Below are 18,776 nucleotides of genomic sequence, written 5' to 3' on the forward strand. Positions count from 1 at the left end.
TCCTCTGAGTTAGATAGTGTCTGGCCTTACATTTAGTTGTTTAATCTATTTTAAGGGGTTTTTTTGTGTATGGTGTTAGGGAGTGTTCTAATTTCATTCTTTTACATGTAGCTGTCCAGTTTTCCCAGCACCACTTATTGAAGAGGCTGTCTTTTCTCCACTGTATATTCTTGCCTCCTTTATCAAAGATAAGGTGTCCATATGTGCGTGGGTTTATCTCTGGGTTTTCTATCCTGTTCCATTGATCTGTATTTCTGTTTTTCACACACAGGATTCTTGGTGGCTGCAGTAGCAGCCTTAGCGTTTCATGCCCGTCTCTGGTGTCCTACCCAGGCTTACGCCCGTTTCTGGAGCTCATTTAGGCAGTGCTCTGAATCCCCTCTCCTCGCACACCCTGAGGTCTTTTGACTCTTAGGCAGCTCCAAACTTTTTCCTGGACTCCCTCCCAGCTAGCTGTGGCACATTAGCCCCCTTCAGGTTGTGTTCATGCAGCAAACTGCCGTCCTCTCCCTGGGGTCTGACCTCCGAAGCCCGAGCCTCAGCTCCCAGCCCCACCTGCCCTGGCGGGTGAGCAGACAAGCCTCTCGGGCTGGTTGAGTGCTGGTCGGCACCGATCCTCTGTTCGGGAATCTCTCCCCTTTGCCCCCTGTTGCTCTGTTGCTGCTCTCTCCTTTGTGGCTCCGAAGCTTCCCGCCCCCCGCCCACCCCCCTGTCTCCACCAGTGAAGGGGCTTCCTAGTGTGTGGAAACCTTTCCTCCTTCACGGCTCCCTCCCACTGGTGCAGGTCCCGTCCCTATTCTTTTGTCTCTATTTTTTCTTTTTTCTTTTGCCCTACCCAGGTACGTGGGGAGTTTCTTGCCTTTTGGGAGGTCTGAGGTCTTCTGCCAGCGTTCAGTGGGTGTTTTGTAGGAGTTGTTGCATGTGTAGATGTATTTCTGATGTATTTGTGGAGAGGAAGGTGATCTCCGCATCTTACTCCTCCACCATCTTGAAGGTCCTCCCCCCTCCTTTATTTTTAAGTTGACATCTGAAATTTTTTGTCATGTCTTTAAGTTGTGGCGAACAATGCAATTTCCAGCACATTATAAATACTAACATTTTTAGAAGCAGTTTTACCTCACTTTTTATTTATATCCAAAGGAATTTAAATATTGTAATGATTTATTATTCAATATCATCCATTTTAAAATCACACTCTTCAGTCAGAATTTTATCATCACTTTTTCTTCTTGAACTTGTATTTGCCCCTTTCCCTAAAGCATTTTACTCTAAAGTAAAATGTATTTGTGCTGGACACCAGTGCGTTGGTATCCAGATTCCCCTTCACTGAGGATGTTCTTGCTTCTGCTGCAGGGAAGGATCTCTGCAGGCAGCCTTCAGGAGTCAGTCCCTTGCTTACGATCAGCTACAGCAGCCACCTTGTTCAAGGTCATGCCCCTTCTTAGGATGCACATGTTCAATGACTGATCGATGTGGGAATATGAATACCTGGACATCTTTGTCCAGCCCAGGACAATCCTGAAAGGCTATTCTGACTCCAGAGCTGCCCATTGGGTCAGCTGAGGCTGTCTTTGAGCTAGCATTGAGGTGCAGCTTCTCCATCTTCCTATTCCAGCTTCCTTCTCCTCCCTGCCACAGATATTGATCCCAAGAGAACACTCCTTAATAACCGTCTAGCATGCTAAATTCGATTTCAGTTTCTGTTATCTAGAATCTGGGTATGTTTGCAAGTCTTTTATTAATCACTGCCAAACTTGCCTTGATTAAGAATATGTGTGTGTGTGTGTGTGTGTGTGTGTGTGTGTGTGTGTGTAGTGCTTAAAAATATTTATTTCCTATGACAAGCTGTACATGTTAAGAAAATTCTTCAAGAGTAATTTACTATTATAATTATTAGTAATATCAATTGAGTCTAACAACATCATTACAAAGTTTTATAAATAATACCTAAGCATAAAATTTTACTTGAAATACAACTTTTAGTGCTATGGGATGTTAAAACATTAGGTCATGGATCTATGGATGAATAAATTATTTCCAGAATGAGTCAGGACTCACTCTCAGTTCTATTTACATTTCTTGTTTTTAGACAAGTTCTGAGAAACCTCGGGATGGGGATGAAAAAAATTGGAATTTTCCCTATATTATTTAAACTCTTTCCAAGTTACAACTCCTAAATCTCACACTGATCTATTATCCAAGTTAATTCTAATGATACCAGCTGGAAACTCAATTAGGCTCATCTTTAATTTTGTTCAACTATAAACCATTTGACTTGCCAAATCTTTGTTACCCAGCTATTAGAATCTTTCACTATTGTCTCTTTGTTTGGAGCCCCAGAGATTTTTTTTACTACTCAGAGATATTCTTCATCTTGTTTTAGGATGAATGAGTGATGTCTCTCATTCATAAAATATGAGAAAAATAAATGTAAATAGGGAGGTGGAGACAGAGTACCAGTGGGACCTCACCACGGGCTAGTTCTCAATTCCATGAAAGAGTCCACTGAGAAACTGATGATGCAACTGATTTATTTAAAACGATCCTCTGTCTGCCTTTGGAAAGTCTTCACATACCCTAGAGTTTGAAGTCCCTGTCCTACATAATTTCTAATATCCTATCATTTTATTTTGGTTATTGTTTTCCTCTTTAACTACATCTCATAACATGTGCACAACAAATTTATAACATATTGACATAAGGTTGTTTCCAAGCTGATTGTAGGATTCATTCCACAAACTTGTTGAGGGCATATCATTCTAGGAATTAGGGATACAGCAAATACCTGTCCTTGAAGAAACTTACATTCATGTGGAAAACAGAGAGATAAGATAATAAACAATAAAATTAATAACTAAGTAAATTGTATATTATATTAAAAGGTGATGAATTCTGTAGAAAAATTCAAAACAAAAGTTTAAATACAGTAGGCAAACAGAGAACTTGTACTGTACTCATTTGGGTGCAATTTTCAAAAAAGGGAGAAAGTCTATTGGGAAGGTGACATCTGAATCTTTGCTTCAGTAACAGGATTAGTTTTAGCTATTACTTTTCCTCCTAAGACCAATGCAATATTAATGCACTATTGATGATAGCACTGTATGTCTGATTTATAACTGTTAGTCTTCTCTGGAGCTCACTCTTATACTGCTGTGAATACAAAGCCATTAACCAATTTGGTTTCAGTGAATTTTGTTTTAGTGTAAATGTTCTACTTGAAATTTATTCATATTTAATATCACCAACTTTGAGAAGACTAACTACTTCTTTAAATGTCTGTAAATTGTGGCTATCTTTTAATAAATCTGCACTCCTCACAAAGCAAATTATGATGGAGAAGGGGTTGGAGAAGATATTAGTTTGAAAATGACAGTAAACTTTGAAAATGAAAACAAGTGTGGACAGATAGGCCCTCTCGGCACTTCACAAATGCAAGTTGTCACTGCTAGTTAGAAAAAAATCTTTATTTTCAGACAATGACCTTCTTGTAAAATTTACACTGTACCATTGTTCTATAACTGGGAATAAATACAATCTTGCACTGTTAGCCTACAATTTTCCATTTCTTTTAAGCTTCCATCTTCCTGCTCTTGTTAATAGAGACAGAATTGGGACATGAGACCACTGGTTCTCAAACCATGGTTCTTGAACCAACAGAATCAACAATATCTAGGAACTTGCTGGAAACAAACTCTCAGGCTTCATCCAAGACATACTGAAACTCAGGTGATGGGAATCAGAATCTGTGTTTTATACGATTGCTTATAATTTCCTTTGCTGTGCAAAAGCTTTTAAGTTTCATTAGGTCCCATTTGTTTATTTTTGTCTTTATATCCATTTCTCTAGGATGTGGGTGAAAAAGGATCTTGCTGTGATTTATGTCATAGAGTGTTCTGCCTGTGTAAGGTGCAAGAGGGAGGGGATATGGGGATATATGTATATATATATATAGCTGATTCACTTTATTATACAGCAGAAACTAACACAAACTTGTAAAGCAATTATACTTCAATAAACTTGCTAAAAATAATGAATGAGGAAATTAATAAAGACCCAAAATGTGAAAACATAAAGAGAACACTGGACAATATCACAGTTAAAGAATCCTCTTCAGTAAAAAGCAACATAAATAACATGAACAAATATGGGTGAAAAATTAGGAGAAGCTGTTTGCAATATCTAAACCAACAGGAGATGAATAACTAAAATATTTAAGAAACCTCTGAAGTTAATAAGAAAAAGGCCAGAAACTCAACAGGAAAAGAAGGCTATAATTAATCATTTCACAGAGCAAAAACACAGCATAGCTAATAAATATATTTGGAGATGTACAATCTTATTTATAATTAAAAAATGTGAATCAAAATAAATTAAAACAACAACAAAACAATTAGATGGGCAAAATTTAGAAAGTTACATAACTTCAGCCATTGATGAAAATGTGAAGAAAAAGGAACATTCATACAGTATTGGAGTGAGCAGTAAACTGCTACAGTCTGGACAGTATGAAATGAAGTATTCCCTACAAACCAGCAATCCCATACCTGGTTTAGTTTACACAGAGAGCCCATATATGAGCATATTCACTCCAACACTGTTTGTGGTAATTTAAATTTAGAGGCAAACCACGTGTTTGCCACTAAGAGACTGGATAAGTTACATGTGGTGTGCATGATAACATGCGATAACATGCAACAGTGAAAAGTAACAAACTACTCTGACATAAAGCAATAGATTTTAAAAAAAAAGTTGATTGAAAAGCAGTAAGAGACCAAGTAAGACCTAAGGTATAATATTATTTGCGTACATTTAAAATACACCAATTGCAAAATTAAGGCCATGTTTTTGTAAGAATACATACATTGCTAAAAGTATAAATACATTAGAGTCAATGGCAGGGTGTAGTGGAATGGAGAAGAGGAATGAGATTGAAAATAGGAATGAGAGATGAAAGGAAAGAAATTAAATTAGGGATCTTACATGGACCCATGATGGTAATGTGCCTTACCTTGAGGAATAAGTCTAGGTCACCTCAGGACACTTGAGTTCTAAAATATACTATCTCTTCATTCCCAACTTTTATATACCTTATTTCTATGTCATGTCAATTATGAAATAATTATAGTGATTATAAGCATTCTATTTATGTGCAAATATTTAGGGAGAATTTTTCTAATACTGTTCCCTTAACCATGATGTTAACTACTCATTTGAAGTAAATTTCATACAACCAATAGAAAATATTCTATTCTAAGTTTGTGAGAGTTTTTAAATTATAAATTAATCAAATATTCAAAACATTAGAAAATAATAAAAATAGTGTGTTTTTTAACTTTACTTATTAAAAAACATGGCATTGTCTAATATTAAATCATCCTTATGTTCTTGCAATAAATCTTAACTAATTGGTGAAGACAGAGCTTTAAATATCAATTCAATTCTAAATGTAAATTTTTTACTTAGGATGTTTCTGATAATAATCAAGCCCTTATCTCCCTATTGAGTGATACTTCAATATGCCCAACTGTCTATTAGCAACTTCTTGGAATATATCCTAGAGACCTCAAACTCAATATGTCCAAAACTGAATCTGCTTAATGTTAAATATTATGGTAGGAGACATAACATTTTCAAAGATATTAATAAACTATATTCAACTCTTTCAAATTTAACTTTCTTATAAAAAAACAAAGTACTATGCAAGAATCTGGGGATTTACTGTAAAATCTCAGATGATATTTATACACACTGCTTTATTGAGTAAACTACGTTACATTTTCTAAAATGGACATTCATACTCTTCACTTGAAAATGGCAACAATTTCAAATTCTCATTCAAGTTCTTTGAAAATTAATCCAAGTTATACAGTGGTAGTAAGATATGTAGTATTTTCATACAATAGAAATTACTTGGCAATAAAAAGGAACGATCTACTGATAAATGCAAAACATGTGAATTTCACAGACCCTATGCTTAGTGAAAGAAAATAGACACAAATGATTACATGCTTATCAATTCTATCTATATGAATTTCTAGTACGGGCAAAACTAATCAAAGGTGGCAAAAAAAATCAGAAGAATGATTGCCTTGAGAGTGTGTGGAGTTGATTGAGAAGGGGCTTAAAAGTACTTTCTGAAGTGATAGTAGTATTCTACATGTTGATGAGGTTTGAATTACACAGGTGTATGCATTTGTCAAAAGTCAATAAATGTACATTTTGGATTTCTCCATCTCAGTGTAGTAAATTTTATCTTAAAAAACACTATGAACACAAAATAGTATGTATTCCTTTTTATTACTAAGAAATTCTATTTCTTAAATGTAAAAAAAGTTGAATTTGGATTACATCAAAAACCTCCTTAATACCCCTTTAATTATTTCCTGTATGTATAAGGAAGTTCTCTTTGTTATTTTTATTTTATTGCATGCATTTTTACCTCTGGCATTCCTTGTGGAGAAAAGGCACTAAAAGGTGGAACAACATCTGAAACATTTTCATATCCTGGAGGAGGTGGTTCAAATAATGATGTGTTGAAAATCTAGAGAAACAAAATATAATAATCAGAGGCAAATCAGGTAAAGTTTGATTACTACAACCAAACAAGGAAATGTGTAGTATCTCTTTCTGTCAGTAGATGGTTAATGAAACCTTTGATATTTTAAAGATACAGATCAAAGAGCCTGCACTGTGCTAGAGGCTATGAGGATTTCATGAGATGAATAAACTTAGAGACCCTTAGAGGATGTATAAGCACTAGCTTTTGATTTAGAAGGAAAACTTTAATTCCCAAATAAAAATAACAGCATACAATATTCTTAGTCACTTATAAAAATGCTAAGATAATTACTTGGGAGCAAATTAAATGTTAAATTCACTTTGAACCAAATATAATATAATCTTTTAAGTGTATCACTGACATTGTTAAGTAAGAATCAATTTTTTTTTTTTAGGTTCCAAACCACTACCTCTAAAAGACAGCTCCAAACTACAGGAAGAATAAACTGACAGAATTCCAAAGGGAAATAAAAATAATCCACCACTATAGTTGAGATAATCTAACATTCCTTTCCCAGCAATTAATAAAGATTGCAGACAAAATAAGAATACTTCAAGGATAAAGGTGATTTTAGCCAAACAATTAAAAAACTTGAACTACTGAACAAATATAAGATCATTAAACTCAACAACTGAATACATTTTTTTCAAATAAACACAGAACATTTATAAAAATTGACCACATAATAGGCTATAAAGGAAGACTCAACAATTGCCAAATACAAACCACATTATCTGATCACAATGTAGTTAATTTAGAAAATCAGATCAAACTGATAGTGGAATAACTTTTAAATTTGGAATTTAAAAAATACCCTTAAATAGCTCCAAGGCTCAAAGATGAAAACATAGAAATTAGAAAATATTGAGATATTAATGATAACTAAAACACTTCTTCAAACTTGTGAGATCTAGTTGAAGTGGCTCTTAGAAGGAAATTTATGGTTTTAAATACTCATATTAGAAAAGAAGAAAGGTTGAACATCAATAAATTAAGTATTCAACTGAAAATGTTACAAAGAACAGCAAAATAGACACCAGGAAGGTAAAAGAGGAAATTATATTAAGTAAGAACAGAATTAATGAAACATAAAACATATATACAAGAAATGATTGCCAAAGCTGAAGGTTTATTCTTTGAAAATATCCAAAGGAATTTGGATTGCACAAGTGTCAATATTGATTTCTATCAGTATTTGGAGATGGTATAGGGCATTCTTTCACATAAGGTATTTCAAAAGAGTAGACCAGGAGGGCTTATTTTTTCTTTCTTTTTACCTCATTTCCATCTTCATCAATTATTGAGATGTAGTTGGGATGAGTCTTATTTGGATAGGACAACAGGACATCATAATGGGTTAACTCAACAGAATCCAGGCCAAATTCTTTCCACTGAGATTGAATTTGCTTTGCAAGCTGAAAGTTTTGTTCTGTTCCAGCTAAATGTGGTATCCGTGTAAAATTACTGTTGAACAAAAATTGAAAGCGGTTAGAAATTTTTAGTCAGCCTTTATCTTAAATCAACAACCAAATAAGGCTGATTTACATTAAAAAATACTTTGAGATGTTATACATTAAAAAGCAAAGTGGCACTATTATTGTATCAAATAGATTTTCAAGTGTGTTTTGAAATTTTCATGCTCTAATTTATACTCATTCAAGAGAAAAATTAGAAAAACTGATCTTTGTAGAGAATTGTTACACGCAATCCTGTAGATGTATCTCTATATATCAGATGAGGAAAGTGTTATATTCTTTCTTAAGAAAGAATGCATCTTTGAACTTTCATGGAATTATCTGTTTACTTCACCTTGTAAAATATAATTGGAAGATAAAAATATTTTCATCCAAAGATCAAGCTGTGACATGCCAAGAACTACTGATAATTACATTTATTTTTAAATACTGAAAGTTATAGCCAAGTGAGAAACCTTTTCATTAGCAACCATTTTAAAGTGTCTTCTTTAAGGAGTAATCTGAACATACTTACACAAGCTCAAACTGAATCTTTTGTACTCCATTCACCATATATAATAATTAAGTAAGTATAATACTTAAAATCAACGATGCGAATTAGTCTGACCACAAATATCTTTAACAAATAAACTATGTGGCTAAATTTTAGCTACCACAAATACTTTCATGAATAGATTAATTTCTCATTTAATATGTCCAGATACTGGTGCTTTTGTTTTAAATTTCTCTCTCTTGAAAATTTGTTGTTTCCCTGAAGATTCAGTTCATTGGTATTTTCAAACCCCTTTAAGAAAAAACAAATCCCATACGACAAAGCATCATGTATCATGATAAGACAGTGATCTATTTCTAGCTCATGAACTTCTTGAACTTCATGAATTTCTGGTTCTAAATATGTAGATTTTTCTAAACTCAACACATTTCCATCCTGATGGTGATTTAAAAAAATCTAATAGCCAACATGGCTATGATGATCCCAAATTGAAATGTTTGATTCTATTGTGTATCTTTAAAAAAAAAGGAGGAGGGGGATTCTGGTGATTAATTTTATAATTATATTAAAATCATTTAAATTGTATTTACAAAAATAGTATTAAAATTCTCATTCAATAATTTTTTTTTTTTTTTTTTTTTTTTTTTGCGGTATACAGGCCTCTCACTGTTGTGGCCTCTCCTGTTGCGGAGCACAGGCTCCGGACGCACAGGCTCAGCAGCCATGGCTCACGGGCCCAGCCGCTCCGCGGCATGTGGGATCCTCCCGGACCGGGGCACGAACCCGTGTCCCCTGCATCGGCAGGCAGACTCTCAACCACTGCACCACCAGGGAAGCCCTCATTCAATAAATTTTTAGGGGCTTAAAACCTTACATGGTATTTCTAATGTGTATTTACAAAATAAAGTAATGAAAAGAACACAATTTTAAGAGCCAGCTGAGGAGTCTGTATATCCCTTCATCAATGGATACCTGCAAAGAAAACAGAAAATAGCCAACAAGTTGCTATCTTCTTCCATATTACACAAATCCAAACTGTAACATAACTAGATGCAGATTATGCATATTTCCTGAAGTCACAGCTATAACTCTACTCTTACATGAGTGAAGAATTGTTATGGGAGTCTTGAACCTGCTCACACACACAAAAAGGAGATCATTATTAGACTTTATTATTGAAACTGAGTCCCCCTAAAACTGAGCTCCCCTGCCAAGTGTATGATTAACCTCTCTAACCAAAGCTTTATTCTCTTTCTTATTCTGCCCCTGTTCCTCTCAGGATTAAGAAGTATCAGAGAAAAGTGGGGACTGAAACCAAGCAGTACCCTGCAGGCCCCTCCCAGGTACAAGAGCCCCTCAGTGTCCCCCGTTTCTTTTTTGTAGTAAAAGGCTTTAGTCTTCTAGGCCTTCCATGGGTTCCAAAGAGCAGGCTCAAGCAGTTACTAATTAGGGAAGTGAGGGAATAGAGAAACAAAGGAAAAGCGGTCAAGCAAGAAAGTAATGATAGCTTAAACAGTATAACAACCTGATGCATATCTTTGGGCTGTTCTGCAGAAATTAAGAACCCCACCCAGGTGGAGGATGGTGACTACACGCTGACCACAATCACACAGACCCTAGACTAGTTGGAAACAGAAGGTTGTTGATTCAGATTTCCAAACATCACCCTGTTACCTCACCACCAACCAATCAGAAGAAAGTCCATGAGCTGCAACCCTCACCCCAAATGTTGCCTTTAAAAACCCTCCCCTTTAGATAGCTAGGAAGGAGTCACATAGCATAGGGAGATCAGCTCGGTGCTTTGTGACCAGCTAGAAGGGTGGGATAGGGAGGGTGGGAGGGAGGGAGATGCAAGAGGGAAGAGATATGGGGATGTATGTATATGTATAACTGATTCACTTCGTTATAAAGCAGATACTAACACATCATTGTAAAGCAATTATACTCCAATAAAAATGTTAAGGGCTTCCCTGGTGGCGCAGTGGTCGAGGGTCCGCTTGCTGATGCGGGGGGACACGGGTTCATGCCCTGGTCTGGGAGGATCCCACATGCCACAGAGCGGCTAGGCCCGTGGGCCATGGCTGCTGGGCCTGAACATCCGGAGCCTGTGCTCCACAACAGGAGAGGCCACAACAGGGAGAGGCCCGTGTACCACAAAAAAAATAATAAAAATAAAAATAAATAAAGGAAGGAAGGAATTATCTATAATGCTTAAAAAAAAAAAAAACCCTCCTCTGAAAGCTACTTGGGATTTATGGTCTTTTGAGAATAAGCTGTCTGTTCTCCCTATTTGACACCCTACAGTAAATGCTGGACTCCTTCACCTCTACCTGGTGTCAGTAGACTGGCTTTGTTGCACAGCAGGCTAGCAGACCCAAGTTTGGTTAGGTAACACTATGAGTGAAATTCCTGGTAAAAGTTTTGTCATTACCCACCAAGATGCAATGGTGTTCTATGATCAGGTTTAGAACCCACTCATCTGGAGCAAAGTTAATCCTGAAAATGATGAGTAGGAAAAAAGATTTGTTTCCAAGGATAAATAAATCAATTGGCCACAAAATCAGTGTATTGCAGGTTTTGCCACTAACTTGTTGTATAATCCTGGCCATGTCTTAAATTTCTCATCCATACATGTGGAGAATATTGCTACCTCACTAATTCACAAAGATTTGAGGCTCAATTAGACAACTACTAATAAACAGAAGTTCATTTTTTTTTGTTGTTTTAATCAATTGAGAAGTGTGTCACACTGTCTTGATTCTATTAGAATATCCAGTTATTTTCTAATAGGAAGAATAATTTACAAATTATCCAAAATAGCCAACGACATGTATTAACAAAAGAAAATAGGCTCATACAACTCTGTCTGGCTAGAAAAGTTTATATATGTTCCAAGTATCATTATGTTATCTCAATTAATAAAGGGAGCTATTGGTATTCCTGTTTTCATACATTACATCTGGTTCACAAATGCACAGTGCTTAGAGAAGTTAGATGACTTAAAGACAGCCAGTGAAAGATGGAACTGGTATTCAAATGTAGATCAGTAAAAGCCAAGACACTCTTCTGAAATAATCTTGTCTTTCAGAACAGGGTGGAGAAGGAAATTCCCTCTAGAGACATGCAAAATAGTGAACAGATCTGAGAATTTAACTAGATATTACAAAACAAAAGGGAAAACATAGGACAACCTTGCACCCCAAGGGAGACTGAAAAGGCAGCCCCTACTTAACCACCCCCCCAGCCACGACTGAGAGGTAACTTAGAAGTAGTAGAGGGCTTCCCTGGTGGTGCAGTGGTTGAGAGTCCGCCTGCCGATGCAGGGGACATGGGTTCGTGCCCCGGTCCGGGAAGATCCCACATGCCACGGAGCGGCTGGGCCCGTGAGCCATGGCCACTGAGCCTGCGTGTCCAGAGCCTGTGCTCTGCAACGAGAGAGGCCACAACAGTGAGAGGCCCGCATACCGCAAAAAAAAAAAAAAAAAAAAAAAGTAGTAGAGAATTTTTAGTAGTAAAGCAAAGGATTAGAAAGGGGAACAAGACAGAGGATCTGAGGCTTTAATGACCCCTAACCTAAGGGTCTAAATAGACTGAAAGCACTCTGATGGATAAATGACAAATTGGAATTCTGGAGAGTCCAGGAGGCTTCTGGAGGTTCTTTGGTCCTTGGAGGGGTGAGTGGGGGGTTCTGTTAATCTCTTTCTTTTGTTTGTTAATGATGAAAATTCTTGAGTTCTAAACAGTTAGAAGAGCTTGGTCAAGGCCACAGAGAATAGTCAAGAAGCTGACGGCCCAGAAAGTGAGCTACAGGAAGGCATTCATTTTATTTCTTTGCTGGTCACTCCATCTCACCGGCTAGAAAAGGAAAAATGAAGCAGAGGCAGCACCCCTGTCTAGGAGTGAAGATTATATCTCGCCAGACTTCCACTTTTATTATACCTATTATACGTAATTATAGTAAAAGAAGTGCAAGAGGCAGAAGGATTTCCACAAATTTAAGCTTCTGGATATCGCACTTGAAATGGCCCTTCCAAAGACTTGATAGGTGCCCTAGCAAATTTTATTCATGGTTTTAATTCTATCGTAATTAAATAGACATATGTGTTTGTATGACTGTGTGTATGTACATCTATACATATATATATACTTACTTGACTGTTTTTACATAAAATTATAACTTGCATTCACTAAGGAGTCCTTTAATCGTTATCAGGACTTCAAGTATGCCACTTTGAAAAAGCTAAGTATTCCAATCAATTATTCAATAAAAGTGTTTTATTTTTAGTTGCCTTGCAAATACTTTTTAAATTTACTCATTTACTTCTTTTTCCCTATACCAGGGACAGCTATTTCAGGAAATAGGGAGCTGGTTTTTACACTAGGTCGCATATACACTCTCTAATTTCATGCTCATCAGAACAATATCACTATCCCCATTTTATAGAGGTGAAAATGATGGCTCAGGAAGGTTAAGTATTCACTCAAAGTTACTTTAATATCAGTGGGCGAAGATGGAATTTAAACTCGTGTATGTCTGACTTCGAAGTCCAAAATTTATTCTTTTGACTAAAATATACTATCTTCCTCTGAAACAGGAGTCAGCAAACTATGTTACACTGACCAAATCCAGCTCACTTTCTTTCTTTGTACAGCCCACAAGCTAAAAATGGTTATCACATTTTAAATAGGTGAAAAACATCAAGAGGAATAATATTTTGTGACATATCATTTATATGAAATTTAAATTTCAGTGCCTACAAATAAAGTTTTATCGAAACTGTCACACTTATTCAATTACGTATTTACTATCACTTTTTTGGTGCTACAATAGCAGAGCTGAGTAGTTGGGACAGAGATCAGCTGGCCTACAAAAGCTGGACCTTTACAGAAAAAGTTTGCTGACACCTGCTTTAAAACATCTATCATGATAAAGTTCAGCTGAAGGTACAATCCTCTCCAGATGAAACATGATACAAGATCTTCAGTAATAAAACCTTTTTAAAAAGTCAGTTTCTGTTTATGAAATATTGGATCAAAACTTCTAAACAGAATAATAAACTTTTAAGTATACGCTTACTACAAGAACGTCTTGATGTTCTCTGCTTTCAACTCATCCAAAAATGCTTTCTTCACATTATGCTGTGGAATGTTAGTAGCTTCACTGGAGGATTTTATAAACCATCCTGTAAAATACAAACAAATATAGGAATGAGATATGAGCTTATAGACAGGGCCTATTTTTCCTTATTATTGTATTTATCATATATAAAACATAAATTATCAATGACCTCTGGCATTAACTGAGATTTTCTGACGTTTCATTGCTCTTGCCTACTTCCATTGGAAAAAAAATCATGCAGACAGACTTAATTACAAATCAGTTGCAACATATTTTTTAATCTAATTTCAATAAGTATTGCTGTTATTCTAAGAAATGTTTTATGAAGTTAGCGCTAAAATTGAAGATGGTTCAACTGATGGGAAAAATGAAGGCAAAAAAGAGATCCACTTTCTTTCTCTTTAAAGCTTCTATCCCCAGTGACGACGCCTCTGCTGACCCAGAATAAGCATTTAGTAAATGTTTGTAATGAATTAATTATGAGTATATTTCAAGTACATAAATTATTTCAAAGAGTTGAAGGCAATTCAGACTTGTAATTTGTTCTGATTCTGAAACTAAAGCAAAATATGCTTAAATATTTTGTGCTTGCAGTTGAAGTAGGCTTCAAAAGTTCAACTTCAGAGAGCTACAGTGAAACTCCAATTCACCCAACATCTCTGCAAGACACACAGTGAACACAGAGACTAGAGGCAATGGGTAGCCAGATCGCATACAGCCATTAGCCCTGGTAGTTGGCTTCGTGACATAGTTTATTTAGATAAATGATATGATTTGTGCATAAAATGGTTACCAAAATCACCCAGCTAGCTTTCATGGAGCTTTCTAGTTATTAATCACATACATGTTACACACATGCATATATACATGCATATTGAAATAAATGGTTGGCAGCAAATGGAAATAACAGTTCCACCAGTATGTAAAATAAAGGGACTTGGATTAGACTGTAGGATAAGGGCACTCAGAGGATGAAATGCTTGCATCGAGATCTAAAAAATGAGCTGGATAAAGAGGATGGTGGAGGCCTGTGGGAGGGAGGGAACAGAGAATCCTAGGAAAAAATTAACAAACATTAATAAAGAACCCACAGCCATTGAGCAGTGAATATAAGGATGGGGCTGAGGACAATACTGGGAAGAATAAAATGCTTTTAAAAGATGCAGAAGATCTTAGTCCTCATGCTACCCTTGCCCACGTTGTACAGCTGAGAAAATTGAAACTCGAGTTGAAGTGTGCCCTTAACGAGCACACTTATCTAAGCCCCACAATAACCCTAATATCCACATGCTAGTTACGAGCAGAGTGTGGCTCAAAGGTTACACAACAAGCAAGAAGAGGCTGAATTTGAGCCAGCTTAGTCGGTCTATGCCCTGGTCTTCTAAATCCCAGAAAGGGGACCCAGGATTCAGTGTAGGGCCGAACTACCAGGCTATACCTTAATGCTAGTCCTGCGTATTAATGTCCAGTTAGAAGCATCTCCTCACCAGGAAATAATTTTTTAAAAGTGCCAATACCCCAATACTGTGCCAGGAGCTTTAGATGCTATTTCGTTTACGATTCCCACTAAGTTACAGAATTTATAGTATTCTTATAAAGGTTGACAAACTGTGGCTCAGAGAGACTCAGTAACTCGCTCAAGGCCACAGAGAAGTTGCAGAGTTAAAATTAGAATTCAAAAGAGTCTCAGCGAATCTGTGCTGCCCGCTGGTTATCATGGAGAGTTGGGTTAAGTCTGCAAAACAGTACACAGGGGAAAAGGCTAAAGAACTGCTATTAAGGATCTGTTCAGAGCACTGACAATGTCAGCCGGTTAGCTCCTAAATGTTCCTCTTTATTTACTCCCGAGGACGAAAGAATGAGAGGATAGGGCTCCCACGCAGCAGTGCCCTGAGTTCTACCTACTGTATACACGAAGCAGTTCCAGGCACAGGCACTAGATAAAGACCCCAAACAGGTAAGAGTCGTTTCTTGCAAAGCTCCTTGGAAAACCTAGCAAATGCCCCCAGAGATCCGGCGCTCCTGCTAAGACGTACCAATTGCTCGCAGGGACTCAGCAGTTGGAACTTTCTCAAGTTCAGTTTGAGTCTTTCCGTTCAAACTCCTTACCCTGGGTGACTGTCCTACAGTAGCCCGTCCAGAACCCAACTGTGCACCGCCCCCAGCAACTCCCACCTAACTCGCGGGTGCTCGTCCCCACGTTCCCCCAACCCGATCTCCGCCCCCCACCTCCCGGGAGACCGGGAGACCAGCTGCTGGCCCCACGCGGCAGCTGGCCCGGGAGTCCCGCGAACCGCCAAACAGCCGGGTAGGCTCAGGGCTGTGCGTGGCGAGGGCCCCCGTACCGAAGAGGAAGCCGAGGACGAAGAGGCAGGCGGCCAGCACCAGGGCCCCAGAGCACAGCCAGCGCGGGCGGCGCCAGGCGACAAAGGTCGAGTCGGTTTCGTGCAGGGGATTCCACATCTCAGCGTGTGGCCGGCGGGGCCTCAGGGGACCGGTGCCTCTGCGGTGGCCCCCCTGCTGCCTCGCGGGCGGCGGGGCAAAGGCTTCCTCCTTCGAGGGCCGCTCTTGGCTGTTTTGCAGCCTAGAGTCCACTCCCAGCCCAGACCACTCGCACTCCCAGGGCACTCCCAGTTTCTCCGCCCCTGAAAGTATTTCTAGTTTACTCTCAACCAATCCCGGAGAGCAAGAGGCAGCATCAGTCCCCAGAAGAAGAAAACCCGGCCCCTTCGGAGAGGTGCTTAAAAAAAAAAGTTTACCTTGAAAATTGTCCGTTTTATGTTTTTGTTGTTGTTTTGTTTTGTTGTTGTTTTTGTTTTGTTTTTTGCGGTATGTGGGTCTCTCACTGTTGTGGCCTCTCCCGTTGCGGAGCACAGGCTCCGGACGCGCAGGCTCAGCAGCCATGGCTCACGGGCCCAGCCGCTCCGCGGCACGTGGGATCTTCCCGGACCGGGGCACGAACCCCTGTTCCGTGCATCGGCAGGTGGACTCTCAACCACTGCGCCACCAGGGAAGCCCTAGCTCTTATTTTGAAATAAAAGGAAAAGAAGGAAGAAAGGTAAGGAGGAAGCAAAGAAAAATCTCTTCTCCTTTCTCCACTCCCAGACCACAATCCAATTCACAAAAAGAACACTAAGTTTCCCGTAATTCAATAGAACGATCCTCTTTTGTCTGTCTAGGAAAGTGCATGTTCCAGGCAAGCTGGTAAACTAAACTATTTCTCAAGAACTTTTTTCAGATCCGAAATCCTATTAAATACTATTACAGCCCTAAAAGGAGTAAAATCAAGTAGAAAACGGTGGTGTCCAGTTCTGGCACTGCTTTGGATATTCAGGGAGTGAATTTTGGTGTCAATGCCAGTTACCACTGTGCTCTTTTTCCTAATGAAGATCATTGATACTAATCAATTATTAGGGAATTATTCCTCCCTTTACATAGCACAACCATTTTTAAAGAAATATTATTGGAATTTGCTGAAGGCAGAGAGTACATCTCTTTTTATATCAGAGCTGCCCTTGGCACTCTCTTACATTGTGGGTATGAAATCAGTCTTTGTTGAATTAACCTGAAGAGTCAATCACACATAAACCTACCCCTGTTATAAATTCTTAAAAAATTATAACAATGATATCTAAAAGAGGACAATAACGACAAGCTTTATAAAATCAACGATGTTCTTATAATCTGTAAGGGAGACTGCATGCATGGCCTCTAGCTAGGAGTGCTTTATGGAACCATTGTATTTAAAAGAATCGTGAAGTACCAGCAGAGTTTGAACCAGGGGAGATGAGAAGAAACTTTGGGTCTGGGAGCCAGAGGGATAGTCAAGGAATGGCAGATAGTTTGCTTTGGGAAAGGGAGCGAACAGGGAGAGAGTGAGGAGAGACGGGGCTACATCATAGAGAATGTTGGGTACTTTGATAAAGAATTTCTGAGCTAAGTGAAGAGATGTGGGAAAATTAAGATATTAACAGTGAACCAAGACGACTACTAGATGACTTAGGACAGGAAATGAAGGAGTTTCTTAAGCCCTTTCTAACAATAGCTTATATTTATTAAATGTCTCCTAAAGTTCCTATTGTTAAATCTAACCAGGAATGGTGGAAGAATAATACTTACTGAGCACTTTCTAAATGAGCCACTTTATATACATCAACTCGTTTAATCATCGGTACCCTTCGTGGCTGATACTATCACCCTTCCCATTTTACATGTAGGAAAACTGAAATTTAATGAGATGAAATAAATCACTCAAAGTCAAAAAGCTAAGACAAAATCCAAAGCGTGCCTTACTCTAAACCACTGTACTGTCTCCTTTGAGCATGGGCTGCATTTGCTAAGCTCTTTGCTTGTATTGGGAGGAGCACTGGGCTTGGAGTCAGAAGACTTGGACTTAAGCTTTGGATCTGGTCCTGTCTAAGCCTTGTACCCTGGAGGGTCACATATTTGGTTTACTTGAATGTATCTTCTCATTTGTAAAATATAGGATCATCTAATAACATCATTAAGTACCATCTGTTAATAAAGATATTCTGAAGGTCAGATGCGAGTGTAAATGAGGGAAATTATATTTATTAAATATAAGAAGGGTTTTGAACAATGTTACAACTACCTAACAATTTAATTAATACCCTTATGGTGAGCTGGGCTACATTTGAAGAAATCAGAGAACAAATGAACATCTGTCAAATCTTATTGAAAGGATTCCTTGTCTCCTCATGAAGCTTATAGTTTAGTGGGAAAAACATAGCTTTTACGAGTAATTAATTACTGATTAATATTATGAGCACATTCTACATGGCAGGCACTTGCTATATGCTTTACAGAATTATTTCATTTAATTATCAGGATTTAGCCCAAAAGAATTTGAAATCTCTAACAGGTGGTTTTGCAAGCCACACTAGATTTTTCTTTTCTTTTCTTTTTTTTTTTTTTTGCGGTACGCGGGCCTCTCACTGTTTGTGGCCTCTCCCGTTGCGGAGCACAGGCTCCGGACGCGCAGGCTCAGCGGCCATGGCTCACGTGTCCAGCCGCTCTGCGGCATGTGGGATCTTCCCGGACCGGGGCACGAACCCGTGTCCCCTGCATCGGCAGGCGGACTCTCAACCACTGCGCCACCAGGGAAGCCCT

The 18,776-nt window shown here is 38.1% G+C and overlaps 1 protein-coding gene across 3 annotated transcripts in view; it reads right to left on the reverse strand.

Moving 5' to 3' along the window:
• FOLH1 (folate hydrolase 1) overlaps positions 1–16,109 on the reverse strand; it is a gene marked incomplete at both ends in the record, with an annotated part of 54,718 nt that extends 38,609 nt beyond the window's left edge. For all 3 annotated transcript variants that reach the window (XM_079707575.1, XM_079707574.1, XM_079707573.1), the window contains 4 exons: positions 6,440–6,541; positions 7,837–8,023; positions 13,605–13,710; positions 15,992–16,109. In XM_079707575.1, the coding sequence (XP_079563701.1) occupies positions 6,440–6,541; positions 7,837–8,023; positions 13,605–13,710; positions 15,992–16,109 (513 nt within the window). The remainder of the gene's footprint in view (positions 1–6,439; positions 6,542–7,836; positions 8,024–13,604; positions 13,711–15,991) is intronic.
• Positions 16,110–18,776: the final 2,667 nt, after the last annotated feature.

The sequence above is a fragment of the Hyperoodon ampullatus genome (assembly GCF_949752795.1).
Source record: "Hyperoodon ampullatus genome assembly, chromosome: 7".
NCBI classification, from domain to species: domain Eukaryota; kingdom Metazoa; phylum Chordata; class Mammalia; order Artiodactyla; family Ziphiidae; genus Hyperoodon; species Hyperoodon ampullatus.